At 38.9% G+C, this 20840-nt stretch overlaps 1 protein-coding gene across 11 annotated transcripts in view; it reads left to right on the top strand.

The window, feature by feature from the left end:
- fcho2 (FCH and mu domain containing endocytic adaptor 2) overlaps positions 1 to 19783 on the top strand; it is a 47233-nt gene extending 27450 nt beyond the window's left edge. For 2 of the 11 annotated variants that reach the window (XM_055019254.1, XM_055019261.1), the window contains 19 exons: positions 383 to 442; positions 646 to 819; positions 3210 to 3234; positions 3827 to 3871; positions 4625 to 4664; positions 4872 to 4951; positions 6334 to 6423; positions 7868 to 8377; positions 8797 to 8912; positions 8998 to 9127; positions 9273 to 9356; positions 9678 to 9737; positions 10268 to 10379; positions 12164 to 12319; positions 13124 to 13256; positions 14914 to 15113; positions 16140 to 16204; positions 16801 to 16965; positions 17051 to 19783. In XM_055019254.1, the coding sequence (XP_054875229.1) occupies positions 383 to 442; positions 646 to 819; positions 3210 to 3234; positions 3827 to 3871; positions 4625 to 4664; positions 4872 to 4951; positions 6334 to 6423; positions 7868 to 8377; positions 8797 to 8912; positions 8998 to 9127; positions 9273 to 9356; positions 9678 to 9737; positions 10268 to 10379; positions 12164 to 12319; positions 13124 to 13256; positions 14914 to 15113; positions 16140 to 16204; positions 16801 to 16965; positions 17051 to 17073 (2268 nt within the window). In that variant the 3' untranslated portion in view covers positions 17074 to 19783. The remainder of the gene's footprint in view (positions 1 to 382; positions 443 to 645; positions 820 to 3209; positions 3235 to 3826; positions 3872 to 4624; positions 4665 to 4871; positions 4952 to 6333; positions 6424 to 7867; positions 8378 to 8796; positions 8913 to 8997; positions 9128 to 9272; positions 9357 to 9677; positions 9738 to 10267; positions 10380 to 12163; positions 12320 to 13123; positions 13257 to 14913; positions 15114 to 16139; positions 16205 to 16800; positions 16966 to 17050) is intronic. The other 9 variants (XM_055019256.1, XM_055019255.1, XM_055019258.1 and 6 more) reach the window with 9 other exon arrangements.
- The last annotated feature ends 1057 nt before the right edge of the window (positions 19784 to 20840 follow it).

Below are 20840 nucleotides of genomic sequence, written 5' to 3'. Positions count from 1 at the left end.
TCAGTTTCCAGTGCTCCTCCTTTATGATGGAATACTGGTATTATATGATTACCCCTGTGTTTTACATTATATTTCAGTGTACATATTTACATTTAAAGTATAATTGCTGTTTGAAAGTTTTCCTGTAGAAATTTAGCACAAGGTGCAAGGCTAATTAAATCAAAGTATATATAAAATAATTTTAATAGTTTCTTGTCTGAAATGTCATAAGAATACAGTCTGAAAATTAAAACAAAAAATATTTTAGCAGAAAATCTGTAAAAATGGTGAAAAAACATATATCTAATTTAGCTGCTGTATACTGGTTTACAAAGGATGTATTTTAACTTTGTGTTAATTTAATGTAGATTTAAATACAATTTTTTCTGCTTGTTTTTTGTAGAATGTTCCTCAAGTTGATGCCGAGGGCTTCTGTATCAGACCAGAAGTAAATGAAAACGATATCCTTTTCATTTGTCTTGATGCTGTTCACACTCCACGGCTCTGTCCAGCTTTTAAGACACCAAGGATTTGTCACTGTTTGCTTTTCCTTTCACACCCATCTGATCTATAGTCCGAGGCCAGGTCTGAATAAAACTGTTCTGTAGATGATCTCTCTCTCTTTCTGCTCTGTGCTTGTTGTCTCCTTAACTTTTCTAATCACATGCCAAAGAGAATTCCTTCTATTCGTCCAGCGACTCAGAAGACGAGGATGAACCCAGGAAGTTCCACGTACAGATCAAGCCTGTTCAGCCAAACAATGGCACGCATCAGAACCGAGCCACCATCGACGAGCTTAAGGCCTCCATTGGAAACATCATCCTGTCTCCTTCGACCTCGGTATGGCTGCATGACATGCTGAAAGCACAGCAAATACAAAAAATACCAAAGACAGACCTGTTGCTGCCTTGTACTGTTGCAGCAGAAGTCTGCTCTGCCTCTGTAACACTAGAGGGCAACAGGAGTATGTCTTACCCCTGTTAGGGTAGGTAGCAACGCCATTTAGACATAGACGTTCGCCATTAGTTGCTCTTTCTTGAAGCTTTTTTTATTTACATTGGGAAGCAATATGCTATGTCTAATTTATTTTTTATGCCACATTGGTTTCTGATGCTTTAAGGTTCCTGTTTGCTCACATTTCGCATGTTTTGTTTTTACTCAGAACTCAGTTTCATGTCAAACAACTCCTGGGTCACTTTTTTTCTTGTTTTTTTTTTTTTTTTTTTTTTTTAAAACCAAAAAAAAAACTTAAGAACTCAGAAACAGTTTCCGAGTTAAGTATGTGATGTTGTTGTACTGCAGACTCACACATGCACTCAGCTGTACTTTCCGGCACTTTAGGGAATGTTTTGCAGCAGCTACACACACACACACACAGACACACACACACACACACACACACACACAGACACACGCACACAGAGCCAGTCTGATCTGTGACCTCAGTCATGGAGCCCTTCATTCAGCTCCTTGTCCCTCACCATCACTCAATCTCTGAATCACTCTCTACTGCTCTATGAAAATAGCCGCTGTCATTAAAATTTAAAACCACTACTGCTTGTGTGCAAACATGCGCCGTGTGTGCACTGAACTGTTGTTGTTGTTAATGTTGTTGTGGAGCGGCTGAGGGGGCATGCTCAGTGTTGCGAAGGGGGTCTAGTGGGTTTCAGCCGCCTCACTCCCCGGCTGCACATTAAACGAATGTCACGCCAGTGCTGGCTCTCTCCTTCAGCCTCTCCCTTCCTCTGCTTTCACCACTGTTCCTCCTCACTATTTGTGTTGTACCTCACTCTTTTTTTTCCCTCATTTCTTTGTTTGCTTTCACTCTTTGGATTTTATTGGAGCCCACTTGCTGTAGACAGGACTCTGTTGTGGTTATTTATGAATACTTTATGGGGTTAGTTGCCTAGATTTTACAAATGTTTTCCTTTTTCCACCCCAGGAATTAATGATAAAGATAAGTTACAAGTTTATAGAGGAAGTTTTTTTTTTTTTTTTAACCCTTTTTAATGTAACAAGATTTAGGGAGATGTTTTCTTTAAGATCTTTGACTTTGTTCATTGCATTTTGGTTTTGGTTGTTGTGGAGACTCAAACCCACAATTACTTTCTCATCCTCAAAGTACAAAAACGAAAAACTGGACTTGATTTGCATTTAAATAACAGCATAGTAATTGAATTACTTTTGCCTTTGTTTTTGTCTGTTCAGATTTACTTTATGCTTCTGTTGCCTAGTTGATAGTTTTAAAATAACGTTAAAACATATGTTGAAGGTGATGACGAACGTTGCATCATCTGGTGTGAATTATTGGGAGATGTTCTTTTTTTCCCCTCAGTGCTCATTTTTCTGTCTTTTTCATTTCTCCTCCTGTTTGGTTCCCCCTCCGCGGTGTTCCCTTTATTGAAACAGCAATGGAAGTCGTGTGTGTGTGTGTGTGTGTGTGTGTGTGTGTGTGGCCAGCAAGAGCCGTAATTGAACCCATTTGCCGCTTAGCGCCTGTGGGACTAAACCCTGGCCTCACAGCTCTACGGTGGTTAAACGCTTTTGCTATGTTCCTTAAACCCATTTTGTTTCTTTTTCTCTCCTCCTCCCTTGACAACTCCCTTCACCTTTTTTTTCTTGTAAGAAATAAGTTCTTTATTGCAACTGATGCTCTTAGTTTCTATTGGTTTGGTGGCCCTTGAGAGTGTATCTTACATATCTTGTGTTGCGCAGCAGGCAGATTTATGTCCAGGAAAAAAAGGCTCAGTGAAGGAAGCTGGTGAAGTGTTAGGGGCACGCTGTCTGTCGTCCCTGACTGATCGTTGTATGGCCTTAGATACACAGTTTTGCGCCGCTGAATTTTTCACCCTAGGTTTAAAGTCTGGTATGTGTGAGTCGAGAGTAGTCCTGTGATTTACCGTCTTTAACACTGAAGTGGAAAATTCCCTCTGCCTCTGGGAATAATTAATAATATAGATTTCAACACTTAAAAGTATTTTTATATGTTTTTGAAATTCTATATATTTTCACATAAGTATAAAAGTATAAATTTGAGCTTCCACGAGTTGTACAATTCCTCAGAGAGGATCAGTGACCCATAAAATAGTGCATTTAAAGTCTCCTGTGTGGAAAATGATCACTTCTGTCTTGTCAGTCTTATGACTTTGGTTAACAAAGTAAACAGAGTTCTGGCAAGTAAGAGTCGTCGAATGCATCTTTGATTAATTAATGTCTGTTTTTGCTTTCAGGGACAGATGCGGAGGAACCAGTCCAGTGAGTATTATTTCTGACCTCTCTGTATCTGTGTGTTGCTGGATCACTGTGAAGAGGGAAGGGGGTCAACTGTACAACTTCTCAACCACGTTTTTCTTGGCTCAGGTTGTTTTTAAAGAGGTTGTCTTTAAAAAGGAAAATCCAGAAAAGTAGCCAAAACTAACATATCCCGAGAAAAAGTAAATATCTGTTCCTTTCTATAAATGTGAGCTTGAGGGATATTTCCCTCCAGTGGTACAAATAAGATTAATTGCTTAATTAGCTGTTTATGTTTTGACATGTCAGAAATTATCTTTTCCCCTCTGCAAACTGGCACAGTTTTAAGTTTTGCTGCGTTTGTATTTTCCCTAAGTGCTCGTGAAAAAGTACCATGCTCCATGAGGTCTTAATGCATGTTTGAAAAACCATAAAAGGACTGACCATTAATCCAAAACTTGTTTTTCTTCTTGGCAAAACCTGCTTTCTTATGCAATGTTTGTATAAAGCTAACTGATAATTATATTCGTTTTAAGCAGCTGAAATGCTGATAGAGTTGAGATCAAATTGCAAAAGGGTGTCGGCATTAAAAGATGTATACTCTACATACACTTAGGGATCAGAGGAGTATCTACATTAAGCTCTAAGGCTAAGGGTTCTGGTAAGTATGTTTTCACTACAATAGGTAGCCTACCACCCTGCCTTTCCCTCCACTTAAAATCTAAAATATCTGCCACAGCCCTCATATCTGTCCCCTTTTTACACAGCTTTTTCAGCCAGCTGACGCCAGCTAACATCACTGACACGCCACTTTCAGTATCTTATTTAGAAGAATTTACTTACATATATGGTTTTAAATTCAGGTCCTCCTAATGTTATCTTCTTACTTTTGGTGCTTCAGTGCTGTTTCAGGTTGCTTGTATGGATCTTTGCAATGGCTAGTAACGCTTTAAACAGGGGTATGAAATAACTAAACAATTCCTTCTCATTGCAAAATTGCTCCATCCCCTGTTTTAAAGTGCTACCACCATATTAAAAACACAGGAGAACCCTGTGTGTTAACCCTTTTGCAGTATTTGGGTAAGATGTTCAGGTTTTAAGCCAGAAATAATACAACAAAAATTTGTATCTAACCTAAATTTACTGCAAATACATTTCTATAACTTCCACTGGCAGATGGTTGTTTTCACTGGTTCAGGCAAAACCTCAGTTTATGTTCCTGGTTTAAGGTGTGACATACTTAAAATGTAACTTTTTCCAAATGTCTTTGAACACTCGAAATTAAAAGCCTTCTGTTGGGTTTTTATTTTTTTATTTCATTAAATTTTTTACTCGCCGTGAATGTGTTTTTGCTGTCATCACTTCATGAAGGTCTGTAGGTCTAAATTGTCTGTTTGTTTTTCTCTCGCTGTAGGTGATGAACTAGCAAAAACCAGAGTGCCAATGTCATATGAGTGAGTAGCACAGTACAACATCCAGACTTTCTTTGTAACTCGTGTCTGCTCAGTGCCAAACAGTTCATGAGTGACATCACTGTCTGTACGCCACAATGAATTTAAAATCGTTTTTCATGTGTTCATGTTTTACTCTGAATCAAATGCTGCTTATTTTTGCTTGTAATGTTATAAAGTTTGACTTTATCCCTATCACAACTCTGGCAGACTGACGAACAATGACCTTCTCTCTCTGGACCCGTTCAGCCCAACAGTCGGATCCTCCTCCTCTGTGACGTCGTCAACAGGTAACCCTTGAAAATCGTCTTGATCCTTGTACAAATGTTTTTCAGGACAAGTTCAGATTTATCTTTATCTTTGCATTGCATCTTACAGTACTGGAATTCCTTTAAATGGAAAACCTTAAGATTTGCATTACCTGTATTTGCAATTGCAACAGCACTTCACTTGTTAAAACAAACTCACATTATTTGGCTAATCAAGGTAGCCAACACTAATTTCAATTAGGCCTAATTTCTTTTTACATATGGCAAGAGTTGTTTCTTATAAATCCAACTTCCTTAAGTAGTCTTCTCAAATACACCCAATGGCTATTTGAGAAATAAACAGGAATGGTATCAAAAATTAGGGTTAGGCTTTAATACAAATCTGAATGATTCTAACTTTAAAGTGCAACAACATTGTAAGTGTTGTGGTTTGTACTCATTTACTGAGTTAAGCCAGTAATCAAGGAATTTTCACACTTTCTTTTACTTCTTCTCATCTCACTGTGCACTAGAATGTAGTCTGCCTTCACTTCTTTTTTTCCCAAGCTTCTCAGTTGGAAACCTCTCCTCTCAGGGTAGTCCCAGATGTAGGAATTGACCCTTGAAGTCAACAGAGCATTCAGCTTTTTCTTTCCCAGTTTGCTTTTTGTTCTTTTAATCATGATCACATTGTTTGCATTGTTCACAGTCTACTATGTAGACTTGTTCATGCATAAATACTATTTGTGTATTTAATTTTTTTGTAGTTCTTTACTACATATGTAATTTTCATGTAAACTCTACAGCTGTACCTCTCAAAGAGGCATCTGTGTGCTGATGTATATAACATTCACAGTGTGTTTCTCATGGCTTTGCATGCACAACACCACTGTTTAAACAGAGTGACATTAGCACTGACCCATTGCCTAGGTTAAGCATAATCCACAGTTAATTGGCACCTAGTTGAGGTCAGCGGGTCAGCTATAAAGCCCATTGGCACGTATGTTGTCAAACAGTGTCTCGTTACTGTCAAAGGTCTTGGCTTAAAAGTCAAAAGAGCATCAAAAAATGCCCTGATTAGGATATGGTGATGGGAATTAAGTCCCCACTTTCAGCCTGTTAAATCTCTCTGTGTACAGTGCAGCAGTATTAGCAGCTCCACAAGCACACATGACACATTAAACAAGTTTAGTCTAAGAGGTATTAACCAGATTACGATGTATTTTATTTATTTTTTGTTGTACATTGCACATTGTATTTATATGTTTATTTTGTGTTTACTAATTTTAATGTATATTTTCATCAGTTTTACACATTTTTGAGTTTGTTTTGTATTCTTTATGTCTTCTTACGATGGCATTTTTTGAGTTTAAATGACTTGATGCATTGTGGGTTTCATTTTTTTTTTTACCTGTTCTTGTCAGACCTTGCCTCTATCTTCTTTTCAATCCCTCCATCTCCATCTTTTCTGATGAATGACTCTGACTCAGACGTCTTTCTGCCAGAGGCATCAGGTAAAATGTGTGTGTCCCTTTCGACAGACAGTAATTTCAATCCAAAGTTTTTTTTTCAAGAATGTGAGAAATTGACCACTGTTTTGCTTGATATATATCTTGATTTATTTTTGTCTTTATGTAAAGAGTGTTTTTTTTAAAATTTCAAATGTAAGTCTTCTACTTAAATTGTCTGGTTGGCACCTTATTGAAAATGTACCAACAGTAATATCGACTAGAACAAAGAATATCAACAAGAAAAACATATGGACCAAAAGTAAAAGTAAACACTGAAAACAAAATTAGAATGAACCTCAATGACAATCATCAGACCATTCATGAAACCAGCTCCATAAGAGGGACTGGTAAGTTGCTGAGCACATTGGGAGTCCGGTGATTTAGGAATTTATTAATAAGATTAACTTCAGCAAGATAAGTAAGTTGATCACGATTTTATAAGATTATGGCAGTGGTTAGATCATCACTTTTTTTGTGACCAACATGTTGCACAACAACTTCACTGTTAAAAGATCATTGAATACATGGACGTCACGAACCATGTTAATTATAATCCTGGATCATTTACCTTTTTTTATAATGTCTGTCATTTTGTCATGTGTTTGTCATGTGTAACAACATGTGCAATAAACACATCACAAAAGACTGCCTGATATGCAGTGAATAAATAAAATCTTTTCATGTACAAGTGCCATGCATTCACACTATTTAGCCAATCAGATGAAGCCCCAGCTGGCCATGAGCTACTCTCAGACTAATTTGTGTCAATTTGGTCACGACTGCAAGGTAGGCTAGTATGATGGCCGAGGAAGAAAAGAAGAATGCGAAAATATCATACGATATCCTAAATCCTTCATATCCTGAAATGTACATTATTTTTCTCTGTTTGGTAGCCTTATCTTTTTCTTTTTTTTTAACCTCTGGCAGTTCACCACTTACCTTTATACCATTTCAAGCCATTCATTGGACTTGAACTACTTGAATTTCAATTAAAAAACTGCAAGAATGGGGGCGTTCTAAAACTTTTGACCGGTAGTGTGTATTTCTCTGCTTGCACTAACTGCTGTCGTAGTAATCAATAAAATTTTTATTTTGGACCACAATGAACTGACTACTTACAGCTAGTATATAGTCTAGTATATTCATTCAAATCTATACTGGAATGGCGTTCTTTAGTAAAATAATATAACTGCTTTTGTGTCTACAATTTGAGCATTTATTTTCATATATAACAATGAGTATAGTTATAAAGATAGCTGCTAATTGAAAAAAATGTACTCTGTCAAATCTTATATTTCAGACTTTTTGAGATGATGTGTTACTGTTAACTGTAGGGATCAATTCTGTTTTTTAATAGATACCTCAAAAATGTAGCTAAGTGTCCTTCTATACTCTGCTTTGCACTTGTTCTGTTTACTGGCTCTGTTAATCACATTGCCTCCTTCAGCTGAGACGGTGCCACAACAGGAACCCTCTCCTCCCTTGGCGGAGAGCCAACAATCCAAAGATGTCTCCTCTTTCTCTTCATCCACGTCCTCTCCCTGGGATTCACCAGAGAACCCTTTCCAAGCACTCAAGCCTGCACCGGCGAGGGCCCAGAGCGCCCCCATCACCCAGCCCACTGAGCCAGTTGACCCCATCAAAAGCCCGGCCACTGCCAGCCCTCCAAAGAGCAGCGACGCCTTCTCCTCCGTGTGCTGGTCACAGAGCCAGTGGATTGCCTTCAGTGATAATTTCGCTCTGCCTCGCCGTCAGGGGCCAGGGCCGTCTGTGAAGGATCTCCAAAGGCCAGTGTCAGGCTCTGCAAGGGCAAGTCGCTTCCTGTCTGATGACTCTGCTGACACCTACTGTAAAGGGGCGAGTAGCAGAGAGGACAGTAACCTCTGTTTCACTGATGTCTTCTCTGGGACTACAGATAGGGCAATGGCTGCAGCTCCATCAAGCAAAACATTTAATGGTAACAATAACACTGATGCTCAAGACATGTCTCGTGCCTGGGGTTTGCAACATTATTTTTGTATTATGTTGTAACTTATGTATGCTTTTATGATTTTGGTGCATTTATTTTTTTATTGAGTTGCCAATTACGTGTATTTGTGAATATTTTCGGTTGGTTTTTCATCATTTTATTTTACGAATGCTTATTTCACTCACTGCCTGGTTTGCAACGTGTTTGACTTTGTTTTCGGAATGTGCTTTACTTGGTTTCTTTCATGACCTTCTGCGTTTAATGTTTTGCTTTTATGGTTATTAAACTGACGCATGAGGGTTTTACATCTAATTGAATGAGGTCTGACACAAGTATACATGCTTGATGGTACCTAATTTCCACACTGTTGAGCTATCACTAACCAGAAAAACCTACATGTTTTTTAGTGCCAGCACCAAACCGACCTACCACCCCTCTGGCAGCCGGAGCCCTGGTGCCCCCACCACGACCCTCCTCCAGGCCCAAACTCCCCACTGGGAAGCTCACGGGAATCAATGAAATTGTAATTAAACTATCCATATATGTACTTTATTTGTGCAACACTGCATCGATTGCTTCTAAAAGTCTATTCTAATATTCTAAATCAGGTACGACCATTCAGCCCACCCAAAACATCCAATGCGAGCCCTCCTCCTACTGCGCCACTCGCCCGGGCAGAGAGCTCCTCCTCCTTGTCCTCGAACGCCTCACTCAGTGCTGGCAACACCCCCACTGTTGGTAGGAACACTTTAAAGAACCTCTTTAAAGAACTATTTTCTTCCTCCTCACCAACCTGTCACATACCTTTGTCTCTGCACCACAACTTGCTGTTCTCTCCACTTTCCTCCCCCTTGCTTCCCTTCCTTCACTCCTCTCCCTACAGGAGCTGAGCACACCTTTACTCTCCCCCTCTCCTCCCCAGAGCCAGAGCTGCTCTCCCTCTCTCCTTTTTTTCTACTAAGCCAAAGTGAGTCTGCCTTTCCCAACTTGTTTCCCCAATAGACACCCCCCCACACCCTGCCACAGTGGCACGTACAGTCATCATCTCTTCATCTCTACTCTGCATACATTTCACTGTTGCCAAGAATGTCATCATTAGGCCCTGTTAGTCATTGTTTATCTCTGTGCAATCATATCAGCCTTGTCAGCTTAGGGCTCACCTGCCATCATCATCACAGGTTTAGGAAGTGGCTTACTACTGTACTCAGCATCATTGCTCCTCACATGTGTGCTCTGTGGGTTTGTGTATCTCCTCCTTTCCTCTTTATGCTGATAATTTGGTGTAAAGAGGATGATGTGTTCATAGCGAAGCTGCCTACCTTTGAGAAGCGGTGTGAAACGCCAGCAGGTACAGTTGAAGTTCATGCTAGAGGACTCTTAGCTGAAACTAACACCAGTCTCTTGAATGGGCTGGATGGATGGACAACTGGCTATATTGCTTTGCAGTGGTTGCTGTTTCCTGTCTTGCGTGTGCTTCATTTCTCACATTTTCAGCCCATTTCTCACAGCAGCAGCACCTAATATGATAAAGATATGTTTGTTAAAGCAGTAAAGAATGACTTGACTGGTATATGTTTACTTTTATTATTTTTAATATGCTCTCTAAAGTTGCTCTGACTGTCTAAAAGTACTTGATTTTAACAAAAGCAGCTGTAACCCAACAACTCAACCGACGGCTCTTACTTCTGTTAAGTGAAAAATAACAGAATATGCTGTTTGCAGTGTATGAGTGGCTGACCTCATGAAATGCAGTTATTATATAATGCATCTTTGCATGATCAAACCTTCCTAATTCTGATGTGAGCTTTGGCCTGTTATCAAAATCTGATCTGCAGCTGAGTCAACAGACCTTTTACTCTGCGCCTTTCTCATTCTCAGGGACGTCTCGCGGTCCCAGCCCTGTGACTCTGGCATCCCAAGATGCTTTGCCCATTGCCGTGGCCTTCACAGAATCGGTTAATGCTTACTTCAAAGGAGCTGATCCCACTAAGTGAGTCTCACATGACCTCCTGCTGCTCAAAGGCCCCGACATGGACATGCACGCATACACATTATTGTCTATATTTGAACTTAAACTACAACACATATGACACTGTGGGTTATACCAATGGGCACTCTGCTCATTTAGCCTATAGTTTTGCATTTTGCAGAGTGTTATCTCCCACTCACTCTTCATGTGTGGAATGTTTTGCATTAGTCTGACACCATTCTTTCAAAGTGGATAACCTACATGGGGCAGATTATAGTCTGGGGCAGAGAAAACATACAGCCTTTTATTGGTTAACTGCTGTTAAATTGCTGCTGTGCAAAAGGCTTATTTTTTCAGGGATTAGCAAATGGAACATTTCATAAGCAATGCAGCGGAGACACGGTGTAAGGTTGAGACCCACTGTGGGCCATTACCACCACAGCCTAGACCAGACCCCTCCTGAGGGTAGACTCTTCTCACCACCGAACTTGTTCAGAAACTGGATCTACGTTGAACTATTGAAGCATACAGATATATATTACAGATTGGCAAAGGTGGAGAGGACCTGAGCACCTAAAGGTAATGGGAATGACTGAACCAGATGTCTGCAACAGCAAAATATGCTCTACATGTTAGATCTTTATGTAAAAAGACAATTAGTGGGCTAAAATAGCCCTATAGTAAGACCCAATTATGTCAAATGTAGTTTTGGTTTTTGAATAATTGTTGTAGAATTTATAGATTTCTCTCTTGTGGTGTATGTCATTATATTGATTAAAACAGATCTTTAGGTTTTGGATTGCAGGTCTTACAAAACAAGCCATTTAAAGATACCTCGATGGCTCTTTGAGGTTGTGATGGACATATTTAATACTGTTGGCCATGATGGCATAATCAAAAAAAGACTGACAGATGAATTTGTGATGGATAATAAACATTAGTTCAAGGTACTCACAGGTCCAGTTAGCGACTGAGGGCTGTCTGTACCATTATACACTTAGAGACTACATTTAACTGACATGAAGATCAGCTGTTTCTGTTTCTTTTGTTTTCTTTACCTCTGGAAAGGATTAAACCTGGCAAATACCAGCTTACATGTAAAAAATAGTTACAACTTTTTCCATTGAAAACAGTTCCTGAAGACTTTTAACCATTTTTGTCTCACAGATGGGCAAAGCTCTGTTTTTTTTCTGCATCTTCTTTAAGGCTTTGTAAGAGTTGGCAAGCAGCTGCTTGTTTCTAGCTTCCTTTGTTTATGACAGCCATGTGTAACACAGCCTATACCACCACCTTTTGATGACACTGCACAGACAAGCCTCGGCCTTTTTTCTTTTGCTATAAGGTAGTAATTGGAAACAAGCCTAATTCACTTTTTAAAATGTTTTTGCAACATTTCAGAAGTTTGCTTCAAAATTGCTACACAGTTTAATGGAAACAGCTAACGTCGCCAAAAGTTTGCGGCTAACAGCATGGCTTGCATATATTCATTGAACGTAGGGTTTTGTTACCTAACCAATGATGCCTTGCTTTCGTTGGGTCAGCTGACCAATCAGAGCAGACTAGGATTTTTAAGCGGGGGGCCTTAATGAGACAGGAGCTAAAATAGAGCATTTTAGATAGATGGTAAGAGGAGGTGCAGCAGCTGTGTACAGTATGAGAAAAATAAAAGGTTTTGAACAATAAAGCCTATAAAACTATTAACGTGGACCTAAACTATACAATTATGAACCTGTAAATGAGAATATTATGGGCTCTTTAAAATATATTAAAATTAATATGGTGAATCTTTTGTCTGCCCTCCACAGGTGCATTGTAAAGATCACAGGAGACATGACGTTGTCGTTCCCGATGGGCATTATCAAGGTGTTCACCACCAACCCCTCTCCAGCCGTCCTCACCTTCAAGCTGAAGAACACCAGCAGGTTGGAGCAGATCCTACCCAACCAACAGCTATTATACAGGTAAGACATTCAGGGAAGTTAGTCACAAAGCACCTAAAATACAACCAGGCTGGTGTGCGTTGCAAATGTACAGATTTAGCAGAGCTGATAACTTGATAACTTGTCAGTCGTGGTTAAGTGAAAGAGGGATTTGGACGCAGTGATACGAGTGAGAATCAAGGAAACGTATTCTGCGTCAGTGAGAGGAAATTCAATTAGTAACCTGACATAAACCTATCATTAAGCTGTCAGGGAAGTATTTTCCACCAGACTTTTTAACAGCCAGGTTCTCAACAGCCCGTGTCTGCTTGAAAAATGCACTAAAATACCAAAGACCAAAACATTCACCTAACAGCTGCTTCATTTAACACTTAGTTCATTTAACACATTATTGTATTTCTCACCTCTTTACTCTCAGTCAAATGTATTTAGTTTGTACTTTACCTCACATGCAGTGCAAGTTTGAGCAAAGCAACAAATTTGTTGGTTCTATTTTAAAACTGCAATTTTCCCAAAAAGTAATGAAGAATGACATCTTTTTCTGTTTTCTTTTTTTAAAGTTTCTCGCTCTGGTTCCTCTCAGTTATCCCAAGACCACATGGCTAGACTAATTGAATCAAATGGAATTCATGATTTAGTAGCTGGTTGGATATAACAGGGTCATTTTTTCCAAGCTATTGGATCTTTACACACAAAGCCAAGAGGAGTGATGAATAATTGAGCCTCTGATTATTCTTTCTTTCTTTGTGTGTGTGTGTGTGTGTGCACGCGCGCGCATGTGTGCGTATGTGTATTCATCTTTCTGACTGCTTGTCTTTTGTTCAGTGATCCTTCCCAAAGTGACTCAAATTCGAAGGACTTCTGGTTCAACATGCAAGCACTGACGTCCTACCTCAGAAAAGCCTCAGATCAGAATCCTTCAGCTTCCTACTATAATGTGGACATCCTAAAATACCAGGTCAGTCAGCCAGCATCATGCCTGGAACTTATTCCAGATTAAATAACCATATTTAAAGAATGTTTTCTAAAAACATACGTCCTGAAGTGCTTGACACTCCAGACATGTCTGAGAAAGAGGCAAAAGAAAGCATGAAGATGTGGTTCGGGGAGTGAGAAGGGCGGTAATGTCAGCAGTGCAGAAAGCATTTTTAATGTGAAGGAAGATACTTTTGATACCCGTGCTCCAAAAGTAAGCAGATATAATGTCACAGTCCTTTTATAGTGTTGCTTGTGTTCAAGTCTGATCCGTCGGCCCTATACTGCATTAGTCTATGGGATTCTTATAGTATTCCAATAGTTTTTGTATATTTATTGACCAGGCAGCCTCACAATCTCTTAGATTCCAGATAACTAGTTCATGATAACTGTCTTGAGGACTGAATTTACTGCTGTAATGTCATGTGATGGTTGGATCACAGTAATAAAACCCAGTCCTAAAATCCTACAGCCTGACAAAAAGCAAAAATACCTGAAGACATCTTTAATCTCAGTTTATTGACATTTAATTGATATTGTGTGTTCTTGCATTAAAAGAAAAAAATACAGTCAAAGCTTTATCTTTCAAGTCCAACCTCTGTATAACTGCAGTATCATGTGTTTAGATGATTGTGCGCATGTCTTGAGGTGAGCAGGACTCGTCATTACTACCTAATGCTTCTGGGAGTGAAAGCAGAAAGAAGAGCCGGTTGGGATCTAATGTTTCAGTGATTATGCAATATTTAATCAGTCTATACTGTATATGCAAGGCAATTAGTTTTAGATTGGAATTTAAAATGGATCATGTTTTTAAAGAGCTCATATAATGCTTTTAGGAATTTTCCTTTTCCTTTAGTTTGTTGTATAGCTGTATTTTTGTGCATGTAAAATGTCTGTATAATGAACCATGAAGCCCACAGCAAAGGGAGTTATTCTCCCCTAAGAATACAGTGTTCTTAACCTACCTGAAATGCCTCATTTGAAGTCCAGGTTTTTTTTTTAGTTACTTGTTTATTTCACCATGTAACACAATTGCATAACACTTGTCTACTGGCTAATGTGGCCCTCAAACAAAGAGTGAGCAACCTGGAGACGCTGTAGCCTCAGAGCAGGCAGGAGTTCAATATCTCGGTCGGGGACTCTCCAGCTGTTTGGCCTCACTACATTATGGATCAATTGGCCCTCCAGCTGGTCCACAAGCCACTAAAAGCCCGTCCTGCCACCACATTATCCGGCACCACATTTTTGGAGTTTTTCTTACGAAAAAATACAGGTTTCAGTTTACATCAGGTGCATTAAGAATTATTTAAAAATACTTAAACATTTATAGATGCTCATAGAGGTGTAAAACAAACAGTCAACAACATTTTGGTTAATGAGAGAAGAATTGTCTTTGTTTTGGCTTCTGGTTTAGACCTTGCAGGAAGCTCTGGAACAACATGAATTTTACTTGCATTTGCCATTTCAGTCTAAACTGTAACAGTACATTAGATCTTCAAAGTTGACTCAGACTGCTGTGTAATGTTTAAAGTATGATCACTACAGTGTGACAGCAGAAATATCCCTCTAACTGCTAAAAACCCAAAGGCAGCTTTGTTCAAATTTAAAGTTAGACACTTATGCTGTCCTGGTGTGTTCAGGTGCTGTCTGATGGGATCCATTCCACTCCTCTCAACCTGGCTGTATATTGGAAGTGTACAGAGAGCACAACAGACCTCCGGGTAGACTACCGCTACAACCCAGAATCCATGGACACCCCTGGTCCACTCACCAACGTACAGATCTTAGTGCCTGTTGACGGAGGAGTCACCAACAAGCAGTCTCTGCCTACCTCCATATGGTGAGATAACCAGACCTACTAGTGTCTCCACAGCACTGTATTAGCGGCTGCACCCATTATCATCTAGCTATAAGGGAAAAACACTCGGACTTATTTGTACTTCTTTAAACCTGTCACAACTGTCTAAATCAGCACTAATCCCAGGATGTAGTGATGGCGGTCTTGAAGGGAAACTTGTTTTGGTGGAATATGCTTAGAAAATGAAACTTTCTCCATAACTGGTTGGCAGATATTGAAGTACATCCCACTTAGATAGCAATTGCTTTCAGTATGTTCTTTGTAGGTCTTACAACTATTCACCAAAACAACCAAGCAGGCCCTGCCATACTGCACAGTCCAAATCTTCGACAAAACATGCCATTTTCAGTGTATAGGTTAGTAGTTCAGAGGCTGTTGTGGCTGTTTCCCATAGCAATAAGAATTTTTAAAATGGTAATCTGCAGGGGGCTGCACAGTGGTGTAGTGGTTAGCACTTTCGCCTTGCAGCAAGAAGGTCCCTGGTTCGCGTCCCGGCTTTCCTGGGATCTTTCTGCATGGAGTTTGCATGTTCTCCCTGTGCATGCGTGGGTTCTCTCCGGGTACTCCGGCTTCCTCCCACAGTCCAAAAATATGCTGAGGTTAATTGATTATTCTAAATTGCCCGTAGGTGTGAATGTGTGAGTGCTTGTTTGTCTTTCTATGTGGCCCTGTGACAGACTGGTGACCTGTCCAGGGTGTCCCCTGCCTTCACCTGAGTCAGCTGGGATAGACTCCAGCCCCCCCCATGATCCTAGTGAGGATTAAGCGGTGTATAGATAATGGATGGATGGGTAATCTGCAGATAGCAGAAGGTGAGGAGATTGCCACATGAAATATGCAGCTAGAGGCAGGCTAATACCCAAAGTCTACATCCAGTGAGTCAGACGAGGTGAGATGTGGTGCTTGTTGCATCAATAGAGGCACAACAAATGTAAAGCATTAAAGAATATTTCTCTCTTATTTATATGAGATAATAGATTAAGGTGTTTTTTCGTTCATTCATTTTAGGAATTCAGAGCAGAATAAGTGTCTCTGGAAGCTGGGCGACATCTCAGAAAGATCTGAAAACGAAGGTAAGAAATGTTTTTACAAATTTGAGTTCCATGAAAGTTTTTGTAAAATTGGCAGTTGACAGATGATTATCCTGATGAGCTATTGGATCTGATATTCAGCACTTTTTTTCTTTTGGCAAAGGAATTGGTATGTTTTTAACTGAATCCTGATTAAAGTAATTAATTAAAAGTTGTGCTGCTTGGCTCTGATGCAGCCACCTCTCTCTAACTCTCTGTCTTTGTAGTCACAACTTTGCAATTTTGAACAATTTTCCATAAACAACACTGATTGGTTACACGTCAGAAGTAATAGCCAGTCAACAGTGAAAAGTTCTCTGTTGATATATTTGTAAATCTGGAAAACGCAAGTTACTTTAAATATCAATCAATCAAAGGTATCTGTAAAGGGAAAGTTTTCTATTGGAATTTCATGTCGTCTAAATACTGAAAACTAAGACTTTCCTTTTTAAAATTTTCATTAGATTTTTGTATATTGGTTCCAAATGTAATTTCTCAGTCTCCTGGTATTGGCACAGAAAAAAACATCAGTCGAACCCTGTTCAAAATCCTGGATCAGTTCCTGGGAAGTGAGTGTATTTGTTTTTGTTTGACTCCAGGCGCTGGGTCTCTGAGGGCCAAGTTTGAGCTGTCAAATGGTCCATCAAACCCCTCCACTCTGGCAGTGCAGTTTATGAATGAGGGCAGCACCCTGTCAGGAGTGGATATGGAGCTGCAGGGGACTGGATACAGACTTTCTCTCAACAAAAAGAGATTTGCCACAGGTATGTCCGCTTTACCCTCCATACATACCTGATACTGATATATTGAATGCAGCAACAACTCACATTGCTTCCTTTGTGTGTTTAGGACGTTATATGGCAGATTGCTGAGGTGACCCACCACTCTGGTTCTCAAGAAAAAAAAATCTCGCTTGACACAAAACTTGGCAACTTTGCAAGACCTCCTGAACTTCTGGATCCATCTGAGCACGGTTGTCACACTTCCACCCATAAAGCGAGAATCTGTCTCACTACAATAAAACAGCACTGAGTATTGAACACTGTTGAAAGAAAAAAATAAAAGAAATCTAAGACGAGCTTTCAGGAAATCTGTAGATATGAAGTCTAATTATGCTTTCTGTTCAATTCATTTTTGTATAGTCTGAAACAATTTATGAATTAGCTATAAATCTATATTGTATTTGAAATCATAAAAAAAGAAAAAAAAGTGCACTAACAATCTTTCAGATGCTTTTTCCTCTTATATTCAATTTCTGAGAGAGCCTTTTAGGAATATAAAACAAAACCCTTTCTTTGTGGATGAGAAGAAAATGTTTCTCTGCATCTCTCTCTGTCCAAACTGTAAATAATAACACTGAATATTCTGCTTGACCAGCTCTGACTCGGCTCTCAAATCAGCTTTGTTTACTGATTTTTCTCTTTTCATCCTCAAGATTTGTCTTTTTTGATTATGTGCAATGAAGGAATGAAGGTAGAATCTGTCTTAAAAAAATGTACTCACACTTGTGGCACAAGCTTGATCTTTAAAACAATATTGAAGTGCTTTTGAGAAAAAAAATGCAAAAAAAAAAAAAAATTCTGACCTCAGTGCCTCCTCTTATACTGTGGAACAACAGGCAACAAAAGCATGTAAATGTTTTACCCAGATTTGGGTTTTTCAGATTAAGCTACATTTCTCTGTGGTAAAAATGCATGGAGTTCTTTGAACAATCACCCCTAAATGGGGTCTGATCTGTGTGATCTTTTTAAAATAGAGCTTTTCGTCCTTGTAAATTCCCCTTTCAGTCATAACTCAAGGCTTTTTTTTACACATTTTTCAGCCTGTCATTTTTAGTCATCTTTCAAACTTGCTCAGCAATTTTGACTGTAAAACATTTTGTCAAATGTTAATTGTTTTTTAAAAACAAACAGATCAAGGGACATTACCCCAAATTTAACTTGCAGCCTTTTTTAAAAACTTGCAGCGTCTTTTTAAATCATTTAATAATGGAGAAATGTGCCTAAATCTAACTTTTCCCTACTCTTTTTTGTATACTACAGCACAGTTAATGAGAATAGCACCAACAATGTGCCAGTTGTTTTTTTGTTTTTTTTAACTCCTTTATTTGGATATTGAAGGGAAAATGTCTCCTCTTTTTAATTCCAACTGTCTTCCAAAAAATGAATTGTTTGCCTTCTGTTTGATCAATGAACCCTTTTATAACTGTTTTGTCCTTTTCTATTCGATACTCATCAGTTGACCCTGATATTGTCACCCTGCAGTAGACGATGTTAGCGAGCAGTAGCACCACAAGGCCAAATTAATGATTGAAATGCCTTATCACAACTACTCGATACTGAGTAATCCAGTGTTGTTGACTGTGGTTAGATATTGTGACACAGTACTGCCATTGCCCTGTGATAGATTACTAACCTGTCCTGCCTCTCACCCAGTGCAGCCTCTTGCAGCTATGAACAGCACAAGCAGGTATATAGCAAATGGATGGATGAGTGGAAAATTGCCACGTTTGACTCTTGGTGCTTCATTCTTGTCTTTAAAAAAAAAATGGAGGGCTGCTGCTTTAGAGGATGTTGTACTTCTTGATGGAGTACTTCGTCTTTTGTTGGAGATTGTTGCATTGACCTCATCCTCGCAGTGGTCCCAAAAGTGGTTGTTGTGTTGCAATGTGACACGTTTGGAGACGTGATAGGTTGCTTGAAAGCTGTGATTGAATTTTGCTGAAACCTTATAGGACAGGAGTTTCGTACACTGTGCATCGTGTGGCCAACTGACCTCTCAGATATGATTTTATAAGTTTGCACATCAGACTTATTTTGAACCATGTCCTTAGTGCTATAACACATGACTCGTAGGTTTTAACTGGTTTACAAGTGATTTAAACTCACATCGATACTTGATTCGTTAAACGTCTCACAAAACTGTTAGAAATAGGTGGTTTCGTTGATTTCATACATTTCTGGCCGTTGTGATTATATGTAGTCATCCGTTTTCAATGTTTATATGACCCCGTTTTTTACCTGGTTTAAGATCTAATTTAGGAGCAGACGCTGATCTTACATGGATTGTGAAAATGTCCAGTTAAGTTTTGTCTGTACAACTTAAATTTTCTATGTGACTGTGGCCTTTAATAAGCCAAATGTTTGAAGGCAGTTGAAATAGGTTTACAAAAAGTCCTAAAACTGTAGCACCAGATCTTTGTACAGTCACAAGTCAACATGTCGCTCTGTGTTCTCTCTGAATTAATTACATCGTTTTGGTCAGATGAGGCACATGCATTTTAAACATGAGTACGCAAATTCTGTAATTATATTCAGTATTAGCAAGCTGGTTCTTGCTGTCCCTTCAAAACTTGCTAAATAAATTTATAAGGCTCCTTTTATGGTCACTTTCCCACTCTTTTTCTTTCTTTATGTGTTGTATTAAACAGAGTTTAAAAAGAGCAACTTTGTGTAAATGATTCTCATACATTTTTACCAATATTTCAGCCACTTTTTGTCTCTATTTTATGATTTCTCATTGTGCCTGTATTAAATGTGTAATATATGAATATATACAAATATATGAAAATGACTACTTTAAGTGTGTCCTGTGTGCTTTCTTTGAACTTTATTTAGGAGATAGTAACCCTAACACTGTGGTTCAGACTGAAATAGACTAATAGCTGGTGAGAATGACTCTCCAGTGATCTCTGCAAACCATTGCACTCCTCAGATTAAAATGTTTTTATTATACTGACTTGTCTGAATTGCACTATTCAAATATTGCCCACACATAGAGGTTTGTGCCTTCTTTATGGTATTGTGCAAATAAAATTAAGAAGGTGTGTCAGCATAGATGCTGAGTTAATCAGGCAGGAGTGTGTTAACCATACTGACTTCATCTGCAAGAATATTCCATTTGTTAGACATTTAGTCAATTAATTATGACTCCTAACTACATGGCCACAAAAATTAATCCAACATAGCCTCAAAGTCCAAAATATACAGATTATCTAACCTCAGTATTGCATAACAGTGCTAAATATTGTTTTACAAATTCTAACAAATGTAAAACAAGCCACACAACTATTACAAAGAAAGGGGAAAAGTCCAGAATCAATTCCCTGAATTAAGACCAGGGAAGCTTTTAAATTCCAAATCCAAAATGTCCCATGTTTAGCTAACAACTTAGACCTTTAGACCTTTCTGTAATCTCTTGAAAAATGGGTTGCTCTCCACTTTGCTATGGAAGTCTTCATCACTGACACTGGCAGTATGTTAGTGTTCAACAAAAAGCTCTTTGAAGCAGTTCTTCTGCAGATCAGGTCTAGTATTGGTGGTGCAGCTCTTGTTTGACTGATAATAGACTATTGTTCTCCTGTCTGATTGATGAACTGAATATTTCTGCACAGTCCCACCTTCCTCTGCTCATTTGCACCAGAGTTTAAAGAAGGCATGAGCTGCCTGATGTGCACATCAACAGTATAGCTGGGACATGTAAATATAATAGACATTTTAATCCAAGGAGTGTCTTGGTTTGGAATTCTTTTCATCTCTCTCTTCTTTGGTTTACTGATTTTTTTTTCCTTACACCAAAGCGCACCCAAACCAACAACATTTAAATAAGACAAAACATGTCTACAGATGGGCTTTTAATA

This window comes from Amphiprion ocellaris, chromosome 17 (assembly GCF_022539595.1).
Source record: "Amphiprion ocellaris isolate individual 3 ecotype Okinawa chromosome 17, ASM2253959v1, whole genome shotgun sequence".
NCBI lineage: Eukaryota > Metazoa > Chordata > Actinopteri > Pomacentridae > Amphiprion > Amphiprion ocellaris.
This window is presented reverse-complemented; position numbering and strand designations above follow the sequence as displayed.